Consider the following 15,153-nt stretch of genomic DNA (forward strand, 5'->3'; position numbering starts at 1 on the left):
AGGCCTTAATCAATGGCCAGCCAGAGGCTTCAATACACTTGACACTTTGTCACCTCAGCAAGCTGAAGACAACACCAAGCACCAAGCTTTTTACTCCTGTCTCCTCAGATCAGAGCCAAATGTGTGTGCGCATGCGTGTGAGTGTGTGCGTGTGTAGGGGTAGATTTACAGCGTCAGACACAGAACACGGGGGGTGTAATTCTCTGTCAATCAGGTCATTAAAACAGTAACTCATCTTACATCCTGTACAGAACATCTGTAATGGGATTCAAATGTTAAACAAGGACAGAATCCAGAGAGCAATAAAAAAAACGGTCTATATTTTGCAGGTAGCGAGCAGAACAATCTCAGCCGCTAATTTCCAGCCTCCCCTCCGACCAACACACCAGCCCCAGACTCAGCTTCGTTATTGGTAGAGTTCTACTACTCGACCCCGAGCCTGACGAGCCCGACGGCCACAACATTACACATGGGGTTAGGGCCGGGTAGGGCCTGTTTTTTTCATCAATATCTAAGGCAGGGCTTTGGTATCACTGACATTTTGAAGCTGAGTCGTTTGCTAGCACTCTGCTGCACAGTACAGTCATATCTGACTAAGATCATAATATGGCCGGGCCTTAAATTTGGCAGAAGCAAATCGGGCCTGTGTAAGGTAGGGCCTGAACGTCACGGCCTGGGTAAGGTAGGACCTGAACGTCATGGCCTGGGTAAGGTAGGGCCTGAACGTCACGGCCCGGGTAAGGTAGGGCCTGAACGTCACGGCCTGGGTAAGGTAGGGCCTGAACGTCACGGCCTGGGTAAGGTTCGGGCTTAAAATTCATACCCGTGCAGGGCTCTAATCCCCGGCCTCCAACCCATTCACCAGACCCAGTTTTATGCTGCGTTCACATGCTTTTCGGAACTAGGAAGCTGAAATGTCCCGACTTGCTAACTGGCTGTAGAAAGATGATCCCAAGTTTCCCACTTGAAAAAAAGTATCAGAATCAACCAATAGGAAGCTTTATGCAAATAACTTACGTTCATTTTATTAACTCAGTGATTTTGAGTTTCTGATAGCACGTGAACATGGCATTAGCCACAAACCTCAGCCCCAACCTCCATCACACGCACCATGTGGGTTCCCGAGTCTAAGGCACTGCATCTTTGTGCTAGAGGCGTCACTACAGTCCCTGGTTCGAAATCCAGGCTGTATCACATCCGGCCATGATTGGGAGCCCCATAGGGCGGCGCACAATTGGCGCAGAGTCATCCAAGTTTGGCCGGGGTAGACGGCATTGTAAATAAGAATTTGTTCTTAACTGACTTGCCTAGTTAACTAAAGGTGAAAAGAAAAATTTAAGTCACTGTGCTCACTAATAAACAGTGAAAATGGGATCTGTCTTTTAGTCTCTAGCTGCAGTCCTCTGTAGCTCTGTATATCCCCCTGTTGAAAGCAGAATCCTGGGTTGTGTTCATTAGGCAACAAAAAGGGAATAAATGTTTATAGCCTCGCTACTGTTATTTTATTGTTGCTCCTTAATTATTTGTTATGTTTAAAAAATATATCTTTCTTAAAGCTGCATTGTTTTCTAAGGACTTGTAAGTATTTCACTGTTGTATTCGGCGCATGTGACATATACAATTTGACTTGGTTTGATTTTGAAACAGGGAAGGAACTATCTGTATTTATCCAATAAGAAACTCTTGTTTTTGTTTTACGTTGCGAAACATTTTGGTACGGTGTGCAGTAATGACATTAGCCCTAAAGACTGACAGGCCATTGGCCAGGCTAAACAGCTGACTCACCCAGGAGAGTGCATGCCTAATTTACAGTGGGACATACTACCTCCATTAAGACTAACGAACAGTGGGACATACCACCTCCATCAAGACTAACGAACAGTGGGACATACCACCTCCATCAAGACTAACAAACAGTGGGACATACCACCTCCATCAAGACTAACGAACAGTGGGACACACCACCTCCATCAAGACTAACGAACAGTGGGACACACCACCTCCATCAAGACTAACGAACAGTGGGACACACCACCTCCATCAAGACTAACGAACAGTGGGACACACCACCTCCATCAAGACTAACGAACAGTGGGACACACCACCTCCATCAAGACTAACGAACAGTGGGACACACCACCTCCATCAAGACTAACAAACAGTGGGACACACCCCCTCCATCAAGACTAACAAACAGTGGGACATACCACCTCCATCAAGACTAACAAACAGTGGGACATACCACCTCCATCAAGACTAACAAACAGTGGGACACACTACCTCCATCAAGACTAACAAACAGTGGGACATACTACCTCCATCAAGACTAACAAACAGTGGGACACTCTACCTCCATCAAGACTAACAAACAGTGGGACATACTACCTCCATCAAGACTAACAAACAGTGGGACATACTACCTCCATCAAGACTAACAAACAGTGGGACACTCTACCTCCATCAAGACTAACAAACAGTGGGACATACTACCTCCATCAAGACTAACAAACAGTGGGACATACCACCTCCATCAAGACTAACAAACAGTGGGACATACTACCTCCATCAAGACTAACAAACAGTGGGACATACCACCTCCATCAAGACTAACAAACAGTGGGACATACCACCTCCATCAAGACTAACAAACAGTGGGACATACCACCTCCATCAAGACTAACAAACAGTGGGACATACTACCTCCATCAAGACTAACAAACAGTGGGACATACTACCTCCATCAAGACTAACAAACAGTGGGACATACTACCTCCATCAAGACTAACAAACAGTGGGACATACCACCTCCATCAAGACTAACAAACAGTGGGACATACCACCTCCATCAAGACTAACAAACAGTGGGACATACTACCTCCATCAAGACTAACAAACAGTGGGACATACCACCTCCATCAAGACTAACAAACAGTGGGACATACCACCTCCATCAAGACTAACAAACAGTGGGACATACCACCTCCATCAAGACTAACGAACAGTGGGACACACTACCTCCATCAAGACTAACAAACAGTGGGACACACTACCTCCATCAAGACTAACAAACAGTGGGACACACTACCTCCATCAAGACTAACAAACAGTCGGACACACTACCTCCATCAAGACTAACAAACAGTGGGACACACTACCTCCATCAAGACTAACAAACAGTGGGACATACTACCTCCATCAAGACTAACAAACAGTCGGACACACTACCTCCATCAAGACTAACAAACAGTGGGACACACTACCTCCATCAAGACTAACAAACAGTGGGACACACTACCTCCATCAAGACTAACAAACAGTGGGACACACTACCTCCATCAAGACTAACAAACAGTGGGACACACTACCTCCATCAAGACTAACAAACAGTGGGACATACTACCTCCATCAAGACTAACAAACAATGGGACACTCTACCTCCATCAAGACTAACAAACAGTGGGACATACTACCTCCATCAAGACTAACAAACAGTGGGACATACTACCTCCATCAAGACTAACAAACAATGGGACACTCTACCTCCATCAAGACTAACAAACAGTGGGACATACTACCTCCATCAAGACTAACAAACAGTGGGACACACTACCTCCATCAAGACTAACAAACAGTGGGACATACCACCTCCATCAAGACTAACAAACAGTGGGACATACCACCTCCATCAAGACTAACAAACAGTGGGACATACCACCTCCATCAAGACTAACAAACAGTGGGACACACTACCTCCATCAAGACTAACAAACAGTGGGACATACTACCTCCATCAAGACTAACAAACAGTCGGACACACTACCTCCATCAAGACTAACAAACAGTGGGACACACTACCTCCATCAAGACTAACAAACAGTGGGACATACCACCTCCATCAAGACTAACAAACAGTGGGACACACTACCTCCATCAAGACTAACAAACAGTGGGACACACTACCTCCATCAAGACTAACGAACAGTGGGACACACTACCTCCATCAAGACTAACAAACAGTGGGACACACTACCTCCATCAAGACTAACAAACAGTGGGACATACCACCTCCATCAAGACTAACAAACAGTGGGACATACTACCTCCATCAAGACTAAAAGTGTCCCAAATGGCACCCTATTCTCTTTATAGTGCACTATTTCAGACCAGGGCCCTATGGGTATGCAAACAATATCTGAGGAATAACACAATGCTACAGAATGAATCTAGTATGATTCAAATATATCTCCTTTTATATACCCATGTACAGTATGCCTATCCTGATCACACTTACAGTACATTACTGACCACACGTACAGTACATTACTGATCACACGTACAGTACATTACTGATCACGTGTACAGTACATTACTGATCACGCATACAGTACATTACTGATCACATGTACAGTACATTTTTGATCACATGTATAGTACATTACTGATCACATGTACAGTACATTACTAATCACATGTACAGTATGCCTATTCCTGATCACACGTACAGTACATTACTGATCACACGTACAGTACATTACTGATCACATGTACAGTACATTACTGATCACATGTACAGTACATTACTGATCACATGCCAAACATACCCTCGTAAAACTGACCATCCTACCGATCCTCGACTTCGGCGATGTCATTTACAAAATAGCCTCCAAAACCCAACTCAACAAACTGGATGCAGTCTATCACAGTGCCATCCGTTTTGTCACCAAAGCCCCATATACTACCCACCACTGCGACCTGTATGCTCTCGTTGGCTGGCCCTCGCTTCATAATCGTCGCCAAACCAACTGGCTCCAGGTCATCTACAAGACCCTGCTAGGTAAAGTCCCCCCTTATCTCCGCTCACTGGTCACCATAGCAGCACGCACCTGTAGCACGCACTCCAGCAAGTATATCTCTCTGGTCACCCCCAAAGCCAATTCCTCCTTTGGCCGTCTCTCCTTCCACTTCTCCGCTGCCAATGACTGGAACGAACTACAAAAATCTCTGAAACTGGAAACACATATCTCCCTCACTAGCTTTAAACACCAGCTGTCAGAGCAGCTCACAGATCACTGCACCTGTACATAGCCCATCTATAATTTAGCCCAAACAACTACCTCTTCCCCTACTGTATTTATTTATTTTGCTCCTTTGCACACCATTATTTCTATTTCTACTTTGCACTTTCTTCCACTACAAATCTACCATTCCAGTGTTTTACTTGCTATATTGTATTTACTTTGCCACCATGGCCTTTTTTGCCTTTACCTCCCTTATCTCACCTCATTTGCTCATATTGTATATAGAGTTATTTTTCTACTGTATTATTGACTGTATGTTTGTTTTACTCCATGTGTAACTCTGTGTTGTTGTATGTGTCGAACTGCTTTGCTTTTATCTTGGCCAGGTCGCAATTCTAAATGAGAACTTGTTCTCAACTTGCCTACCTGGTTAAATAAAGGTCAAATAAAATTGTAAAAAATGTACAGTATGCCTATTCCTGATCATACGTACAGTACATTACTGATCACACGTTCAGTACATTACTGATCACACATTCAGTACATTACTGATCACACATTCAGTACATTCCTGATCACATGTACAGTATGCCTATTCCTGATCACATGTACAGTATGCCTATTCCTGATCACATGTACAGTATGCCTATTCCTGATCACATGTACAGTATGCCTATTCCTGATCACATGTACAGTATGCCTATTCCTGATCACATGTACAGTATGCCTATTCCTGATCACATGTACACTATGCCTATTACTGATCACATGTATGGTACATTACTGATCACATGTACAGTATCTTACTGGTTACATGTACAGTATCTTACTGGTCACATGTACAGTACTATACATGTGATCAGTAATGTACTGTACATGATGGACTGTCGTTTCTCTTTGCGTATTTGAGCTGTTCATGCCATAATATGGACTTGGTCTTTTACCAAATAGGGATACCTTCTGTACACCACCCCTACCTTGTCACAACACAACTGATTGGCTCAAACGCATTTAGAAGGTTAAGAAATTCCACAAATTCACTTTTAAGAAGGCACACCTGTTAATTGAAATGCATTCCAGGTGACTACCTCATGAAGCTGGTTGAGAGAATATTTAGATTTGGTTAACACTTTTTTCGTTACTACATGATTTCATATGTGTTATTTCATAGTTTTGATGTCTTCACTATTATTCTACAATGTACAAAATAGTAAAAATAAAGAAAAACCCTTGAATGAGTAGGTGTGTCCAAATTTTTGACTGGTACTGTATTTGCAAAAGACATCATCACATCCGATGCCTGACTGCATTGTTGGGCGGATCACGGCTGGGTCTTCCTTTGTAATCCATAATAGAGACTGTAGCTAGCCCCTGACGCATGGGCGGGAATCAGAGCCCCTATGTAATATGATTCCACATTCCTATATTGTCCTTTTGCTAGTTTGATGACTCTGCAGAGGTCTGGGCAGGACTTCCTGTACTTGTTCCTGTCCTCAGTCATAGTCTCTTGGTAAGCAACTCCAGTGTATATTTGGCCTTGTGTTTTAGGTAATTGTTTTGCAGAAAGGTGAATTTGTCTCCCGGTGTCTGTTGTAAAGCAGACTGAACCAAGTTTTTCGAAAGGCAAGATTTACCGATTTCTCATTCCAAAGGAAAATTCAGCAGCTACACAAGAAACGCCAGTGGTACAAGAAACTTTTCAACATAGGAGGAAAATAAAATAACCTTGACGTTTTCCTTGAATAAGGATTTAACTCCGTCGAAGTAAGTGGGGCAGCAGAGGCCTCACTGTCTCATATGTTCAGTGACTCTGGCCAATGAGAGAATGTAGCCAATGAAATTACAGCGGCATTTGGAAACCAAGCATGGGCATCTGGTAACCAAGCATGGGCATCTGGTAACCAAGCATGGGCATCTGGTTGGCAAAACAAGATACTTTTTGGAATACAAATAACAGGGGATGGATTGTCAGAAGAGCGTGATAAGGAATGCTGGTGTGCAGGCCCATCTCATCTCCAAGTGGTACTCTATTGGGGAATAGCTTGTCTTGCAGGCTGCCATTGACATAGTTAGGACAGCGATAGGAGACAGCGCAGTGTCAGATACGTCCAAAGATGTACACGAGCAGCTGATGTCCCGATTTAGAGAGTCGGAGTATGCCATACATTTGGATGAGGCAACGGATGTGGTGAAGGAGGCCTCATTTTTTGCTTTTGTGAGGTACACGCACAACGCAAATCAGGAAAATGTTTTGTTCTGTAAATCAATCAAAAGGGAGGGCAGCTGGGCATGAGCTTTTAAAATCCTGAATGATTTTTTCCTTGAGAATGATTTGAAGTGGGATGCCTGCGGTGTTATCTACACAGATGGAGCCCCCGCTATTACTGGGGCGCAGGGAGGATTAAAAGCAAAAAAATTACTCGTAATGTGCAGTGGAATCACTACATAATCCACCGGGAAGCACTTGCCACTCGGGTAATGGAAGAAGAGCTGATATCGGATATCTTTGAAAAGCTGAACTCCCTGAATCTATCTCTGCAATTGTCAGAAGCAAAGGGTTTTTGAAATGTTCCCGAAAGATTGCCACTTTCAAGAAAAAAGGTAGAGCTATGGAAAACATCACTTGAGAACGGCACAATACCATTCTCGCTAGCGAACGATGCCATTGGCGATAATGACTGATTACTTGACAACCTTGAAGTCCAGTCTGGAAAAATACTTCCCAGAGGACAGCTCCCAAGATTCAGATCACTCACCCCTTTCTGGTGGACATCATCTCTCATCTCCCCATGGAAATCCAGGAGCAGCTGCTAGATCTGTGAACTTCGGTTGTAAAGAGAGCGAGTTCTGGTTCAAAGCTCTCCTGCCATTCGAATCATCCTACCTGTGTGAGCTTGGCTTCTAATGTTTTGGCTGTGTTGAAACCCAAGTACAAATCCAGGCTTGAAGTGGAGGACAACCTGAGACTTTCTATATCCAAAATATCTCCTCAAATCACCAAACTGTCTGCGCAAATGAACTCTCGTTTTTTAACATTTTGATAATTGTCCCACCAGTAGTAGTAGTTGTAACACCAATGATATTAACACCAATGAGATATTTTTGATATATGAGGATTTTCTGAATGAGGCCATACATGCTCAAATATGAGGTCATAAGTCCTTTAAAAACCATTTACTAAAAAGTGATATGATTAATAATTTCGCTCAAAATGCCAAGAGTGCGCTAAGCTGTCATCAAGGCAAAGGGTGGTTACTTTGAAGAATCAAAAATATATGTTGATTTGTTTAACACTTTTTTGGTTACTACATGATTCCATATGTGTTATTTCATAGTTTTGATGTCTTCACTATTATTCTACAATGTAGAAAATAGTAAAAAAATTAAGAAAAACCCTTCAATGTGTAGGTGTGTCCAAACTTTTGACTGGTACTGTATTTGCTAACCACATCATGATATAGCCATCCGATGCCTGACTGCACAGTCGATGATGTGGCAGGAAACCATTGGTTGATATATCTGGTCGGGTAGGAACTCAACCAGTGTGTGAGGTGTACCATTTCTGCTTCCATTTCCCCAGAAAGTACCTGGCTTCTTCCTTCTTTTGGTTCATCTGAGGCTCGGTATAAAATTCATAACAGATCAAACTGAATAAAACGAGTTTGTTTCGAAGGAAAAAAGTTTGTAGACCATACAGCCAAGTGAATAAACCAAAAAAAAACATAACAACATTCTCTGTTTTGTATTTTATTTGGGTAGTCCATGTCTGATGTCCAACACACTCAAACGAACCACAGGACAGAGGGGAAGTAAGGTGAAGTGGAAGTAATCTCTAAACCAGCCGTTTTCTGAACTCAGTTCTGGGGATCTCAAAGCGTTGGTTTTTGGTCTTAGCACTAATATATACCATTCAGCAGACGCTTTTATCCCACGCATGCATATGTATGAGTGGTCCCGGGAATTGAACCCACTACCCTTGTGTTTAGAAGCGTCATGCTCTACCAACTGAGCTACAGAGCACTACACTGCTGTTTCAAATAAGCAAAGCTTGATATTGTGTTGACAACCGAAACGTGCACCCCTTGGGGTTCCCAGGACAGAGATTGTGATCCAGGGCCAGGTATGTTTTCATTCCACTAAAGGTTAAGGTTGAGGGTTTACAGTCATCTTACTAGGCAAAAACTGGTTAATCAACGTTGTTTCAACAACAACAAAATCTGTGTTTGACATTGAATCAATGATGTGGAAAATTACTTCCCTTCAGGGTTGGGGGTCAATTCAGGAAATATGTTGAAATTTAAATTCTCGCCCATGAGAAACATTTGGAATTTGATTTACTTTCGGGATTAAAACGGAATTTGGAGGCCAACCCTGCTTCCCTACAGGTCGGTACAAAGACTACAACCCTGCTTCCCTACAGGTCGGTACAAAGACTACAACCCTGCTTCCCTACAGGTCGGTACAAAGACTACAACCCTGCTTCCCTACAGGTCGGTACAAAGACTACAACCCTGCTTCCCTACAGGTCGGTACAAAGACTACAACCCTGCTTCCCTACAGGTCGGTACAAAGACTACAACCCTGCTTCCCTACAGGTCGGTACAAAGACAGTATATGAGCGAGAGAAAACATGCAACACTTCTGATTTTATAAAATGGACAAAAGTTGTTCAACACGGTTTGTGTTGTAAGACAAACGCAAATTATTTAAGTTTGGACATACTCATAACAATTATGATTTTTTTTTTGGTATTGTTCTCTCACTTTGCTACCTTGTATGAGAGGAGAGAAACCTGTCATCGGTTAATACAAACATAATTTGTAAATTCATGAGTTCTCTTTTCATAACAGTTTAGGCAGATACGAGGCTAGTCCAGGCCAATAACAAAACTAACAACTACAACTGTCCTTGCCAGTTACAGCAATACTGCTACCCAGTACATAAAAACACCCTCATCACGTACTGTCTAAGACAACCGAGCGAACAGAAATACTGGGGTCACATTGTCTCTTTCACTGACTGGTTAACTGCCTGCCTGTATGCCACAAAAAAACTGATTTGACCAGAGAGAGATGGAGATGGAGAGAGATGCACGTAAAAAGAGAGGTATAGGATGCATGCCGTGCAGCTGTTTAGATTTGTAGATTTTTTTTTAATGTTTTTGTTTTTTTGACCCAGGGTTTGGAGAAGCCCTTGTGCTTTTGCCCTCCTCACTCTTCCTCCTTCCTCTTCTTCAGCTCCTCCTTACTTCAGCTCCTCCACCTCTTGTTTGACCTCTGTTACGTAGTGGTGATCCTTCCCATGAGCCACTTCCATGATGGCGATCGCCTGGACAGGAAATAAGGAAGTGACACGTTACCCATCAACGTTTGTTGGTCGTCACTATCTGACCAAACTACAAAGACATAAACCGTGCCTATTTCTAAAAATTATATATATATATATATATATATATATATATTTTTTAAACCTAACCCTAACCACACTGATAAGCTTATGCCTAACCTTGAAAAATATTTTGTTTTGTTTTCAGAAATGTTTACGATTTAGCCAATTTTGACTTTGCAGCTTGGACATCTAGTGGGAACCCTAGATCAGGGATATCCGATTATACCAGAGAGCTACATAAATGCAAACCCTGGGTATTCCATCTCTGCAGTAACACACCTGATTCAATTGATCAATGTATGTGTGTGTACTTCCTGAATGCCCTGGTGAATGACGGGGCGTTACCTTCTTTAATGCCTTGACTCCCTGGGTCTTCCTCTCAAGTCCCAGGTAGAGACGGCCCAGTTTCAGGTACATGGAAGCCACGTTCAGAGAATAGGCTGGGTAGTGGACACTGGAAACACAGGAGAGATGAACCAATCAGAGAATAGGCAGGGTAGCAGACACTGGACACACAGGAGAGATGAACCAATCAGAGAATAGGCAGGGTAGCGGACACTGGACACACAGGAGATGAACCAATCAGAGAACAGGCTGGGTAGTGGAATGTAAACGCTTTTTACGGACTTTTTTTATTTATTTTGGGGACGCGTTTACCCAGCTTTTGAGGACAAATGCATTGAAAGTAAAGGGAGCGTTCCTTTACTCCGGGGGAGAGCTCCTTTACTCCGGGGGAGAGCTCCTTTACTCCGGGGGAGAGCTCCTTTACTCAGGGGGAGAGCTCCTTTACTCAGGGGGAGAGCTCCTTTACTCAGGGGGAGAGCTCCTTTACTCAGAGGGAGAGTTCCTTTACTCAGAGGGAGAGTTCCTTTACTCAGAGGGAGCGTTCCTTTACTCAGAGGGAGAGCTCCTTTACTCAGAGGGAGCGTTTCTTGTACACATGACTAAGTCGCTTTGGATAAAAGCGTCCGCTCTATGTTTTGGTCACCTGTATGGTTGAATGATCTTCTCTCCGTAGCTCATGGCTCCGTCCCAGTCCTGCATGTACAGACAGACTCCCATAGCCTGGTACATCATGTGAAGCATGTACACGTTAGTGTCTGCAAATACGGAGCTCATCTTCTCCTGGCTCAACTCACAGATCTCCAGCAGGTCACTAGGGGGTGCTAGAGGGTCAAGGACTCAATACAACAGATTCTTTTTTATTTTTTTATTTCACCTTTATTTAACCAGGTAGGCTAGTTGAGAACAAGTTCTCATTTACAACTGCGACCTGGCCGAGATAAAAGCAAAGCAGTGCGACAAAAAACACAGAGTTACACACGGGATAAACAGACGTACAGATAATAACACAATAGAAAAATCTATATACAGTGTGTGCAGATGTAGTAAGGTTAGGGAGGTAAGGCAATAAATAAGCCATAGTGGAGAAATAATTACAATTTCGCATTAACACTAGAGTGACAGATGTGCAGAAGATGACTGTGCAAGTAGAGATACTGGGGTGCAAAGGAGCAAGATAAATAAATAACAAAATGGGGATGAGGAAGTTGGGTGGGCTCTTTACAGATGGGCTATGTACAGGTGCAATGATCGGTAAGCTGCTCTGACAGCTGATGCTTAAAGTTAGTGAGGGAGATATAAGACTCCAGCTTCATTGATTTTTGCAATTTGTTCCAGTCATTGGCATCAGAGAACTGGAAGGAAAGGTGGCCAAATGAGGAGTTGGCTTTGGGGGTGACCAGTGAGATATACCTGCTGGAGCGCGTGCAACGGGTGGGTGCTGCTATGGCGACCAGTGAGATGAGATAAGGCAGGGCTTTACCTAGCAAAGACTTGTAGATGGCCTGGAGCCAGTGGGTTTGGCAATGAATATGAAGCGAGGTCCAGCCAACGAGAGCATACAGGTCACAGTGGTGGGTAGTATATGGGGCTTTGGTGATAAAACGGATGGCACTGTGATAGCAAATTGGATGCAGTCTGTGTAGAGTGTTGGAGGCTATGTTGTAAATGACATCTCCAAATTCAAGGATCGGTAGGATAGTCAGTTTTACGAGGGTATGTTTGGCAGCATGAGTGAAGCATGCTTTGTTGCAAAATAGGAAGCCAATTCTAGATTTAATTTTGGATTGGAGATGCTTAATGTGAGTCTGGAAGGAGAGTTTACAGTCTAGCCAGACACCTAGCTATTTGTAGTTGTCCAGTGATCGGTTAAGAGCATGCATTTTGTTTTACTAGCTTTTAAGAGCAGTTGGAGGCCACGGAAGGAGTGTTGTATGGCATTGAAGCTCGTCTGTAGGTTTGTTAGCACAGTGTCCAAAGAAGGGCCAGATGTATACAGATTGGTGTCGTCTGCGTAGAGGTGGATCAGAGAATCACCAGCAGCAAGAGCGACATCATTGATATATACAGAGAAAATATTCAGCCCGAGAATTGAACCCTGTGGCACCCCCATAGAGACTGCCAGAGGTCCAGATAACAGGCCCTCTGATTTGACACACTGAACTGTCTGAGAAGTAGTTGGTGAACCAGGTCATTTGAGAAACCAAGGCTGTCGAGTCTGCCGATAAGAATGCGGTGATTGACAGTGTCGAAAGCCTTGGCCAGGTCAATGAATACAGCTGCACAGTATTGTCTTTTATCGATGGGGGTTATGATATCGTTTAGGACCTTGAGCGTGGCTGAGGTGCACCCATGACCAGCTTGGAAACCAGATTGCATAGCGGAGAAGGTACGGTGGGATTCGAAATGGTCGGTGATCTGTTTGTTAACTTGGCTTTCGAAGACCTTAGAAAGGCAGGGTAGGATAGATATAGGTCTGTAACAGTTTGGGTCTAGATTGTCTCCCCCTTTTAAGAGGGGGATGACCGCAGCAGCTTTCCAATCTTTAGGGATCTGAGACAATACGAAAGAGAGAGGTTGAACAGGCTAGTAATAGGGGTTGAAACAATTGTGGCGGATAATTTTAAAAAGAGAGGGTCCAGATTGTCTAGCCCGGCTGATTTGTAGGGGTCCAGATTTTGCAGCTCTTTCATAACATCAGCCATCTGGATTTGGGTGAAGGAGAAGTGGGGGAGGCTTGGGCAAGTTGCTGTGGGGGGTGCAGAGCTGTTGACCAGGGTAGAGGTAGCCAGGTGGAAAGCATGGCCAGCCGTAGAAAAATGTTTATTGAAATTCTCGATTATCATGGATTTATCGGTGGTGACAGTGTTTCCTAGCCTCAGTGCAGTGGGCAGCTGGGAGGAGGTGCTCTTATTCTCCATGGACTTTACAGTGTCCCAGAACTTTTTGGAGTTTGTGCTACAGGATGCAAATTTCTGTTTGAAGCTAGCCTTTGCTTTCCTAACTGCCTGTGTATATTGGTTCCTGACTTCCCTGAAAAGTTGCATATCACGGGGGCTATTCGATGCTAATGCAGTACGCCACAAGATATTTTTGTGCTGGTAAAGGGCAGTCAAGTCTGGAGTGAACCAAGGGCTATATCTGTTCTTAGTTCTACATTTGTTGGATGGGGCATGCTTATTTAAGATGGTGAGGACATTACTTTTAAAGAATAACCAGGCATCCTCTACTGATGGAATTAGGTCAATATCCATCCAGGATACCCGGGCCAGGTCAATTAGAAAGGCCTGCTCGCTGAAGTGTTTTAGGGAGCGTGTGACAGTGATGAGGGGTGGTCGTTTGTCCAGCGGACCCATTACGGACACAGGCAATGGGACAGTGATCGCTGAGATCCTGGTTGAAGACAGCAGAGGTGTATTTAGAGGGCCGGTTGGTCAGGATGATATCTAAGAGGGTGCCCGTGTTTACGGATTTAGGGTTGTACCTGGTAGGTTCCTCGATTTGTGTGAGATTGAGGACATCTAGCTTAGATTGTAGGACGGCCGGGGTGTTAAGCATATCCCAGTTTAGGCCACCTAACAGTACGAACTCTGAAGATAAATGGGGGGCAATTAATTCACATACGGTGTCCAGGGCACAGCTGGGGCCTGAGGAGGGTCTATAACAAGCGACAACAGTGTGACTTATTTCTGGAGAGGTGGATTTTTAAAAGTAGAAATGTTTGGGCACAGACCTGGACAGAACTCTGCAGATCACCAGCGTGGTGCTAGAGGGTTAGAGACTCAGTACAACACATAGATCACTAGGGTGGTGCTAGAGGGTTAGAGACTCAATACAACACATAGATCACAAGGGTGGTGCTAGAGGGTTAGAGACTCAATACAACACATAGATCACAAGGGTGGTGCTAGAGGGTTAGAGACTCAATACTGCTTCCACCAGTCCAATGAGCTCACAGTGTGGGTATAAAGGGAGGAGAAAGGGAATTTGACTATGGGCTAAGGTTAATAACAGGAGTGATGTGTGTACAAGGGGAGATTCGTTCTAGTCTGAGAGGCTATTGAAGGTCCATTCATATGGTTGCTGAGTGGAGTGGTACTGGACCTACTAGTACTGGACCTACTACAATCAATCAAATGTATTTATAAAGCCCTTCTTACATCAGCTGATGTCACAAAGTGCTGTACAGAAACCCAGCCTAAAACCCCAAACAGCAAGCAATGCAGGTGTAGAAGCACGGTGGCTAGGAAAAACTCCCTAGAAAGGCCGGAACCTAGGAAGAAACCTAGAGAGGAACCAGGCTATGAGGGGTGGCCAGTCCTCTTCTGGCTGTGCATGGGTCTACATGGGTCACAAACAACACAGGAACTGAATACCTGACATTTCCACAGCATAGCACCCCCCC

At 44.0% G+C, this 15,153-nt stretch overlaps 1 protein-coding gene across 1 annotated transcript in view; it reads right to left on the minus strand.

The window, feature by feature from the left end:
- Positions 1-8,749: 8,749 nt before the first annotated feature.
- The window catches only part of LOC106611479 (N-lysine methyltransferase SMYD2-A), a 41,307-nt gene continuing 34,903 nt past the window's right edge, over positions 8,750-15,153 (minus strand). The window contains exons 9-11 of the mRNA XM_082955498.1: positions 11,395-11,569; positions 10,752-10,860; positions 8,750-10,346 (exon numbers count right to left, since the gene is read on the minus strand). Coding sequence (XP_082811624.1) covers positions 10,263-10,346; positions 10,752-10,860; positions 11,395-11,569 — 368 coding nt within the window. The 3' untranslated portion in view covers positions 8,750-10,262. The remainder of the gene's footprint in view (positions 10,347-10,751; positions 10,861-11,394; positions 11,570-15,153) is intronic.

The sequence above is a fragment of the Salmo salar genome, chromosome 09, assembly GCF_965601325.2.
Source record: "Salmo salar chromosome 09, fSalSal1, whole genome shotgun sequence".
NCBI lineage: Eukaryota > Metazoa > Chordata > Actinopteri > Salmoniformes > Salmonidae > Salmo > Salmo salar.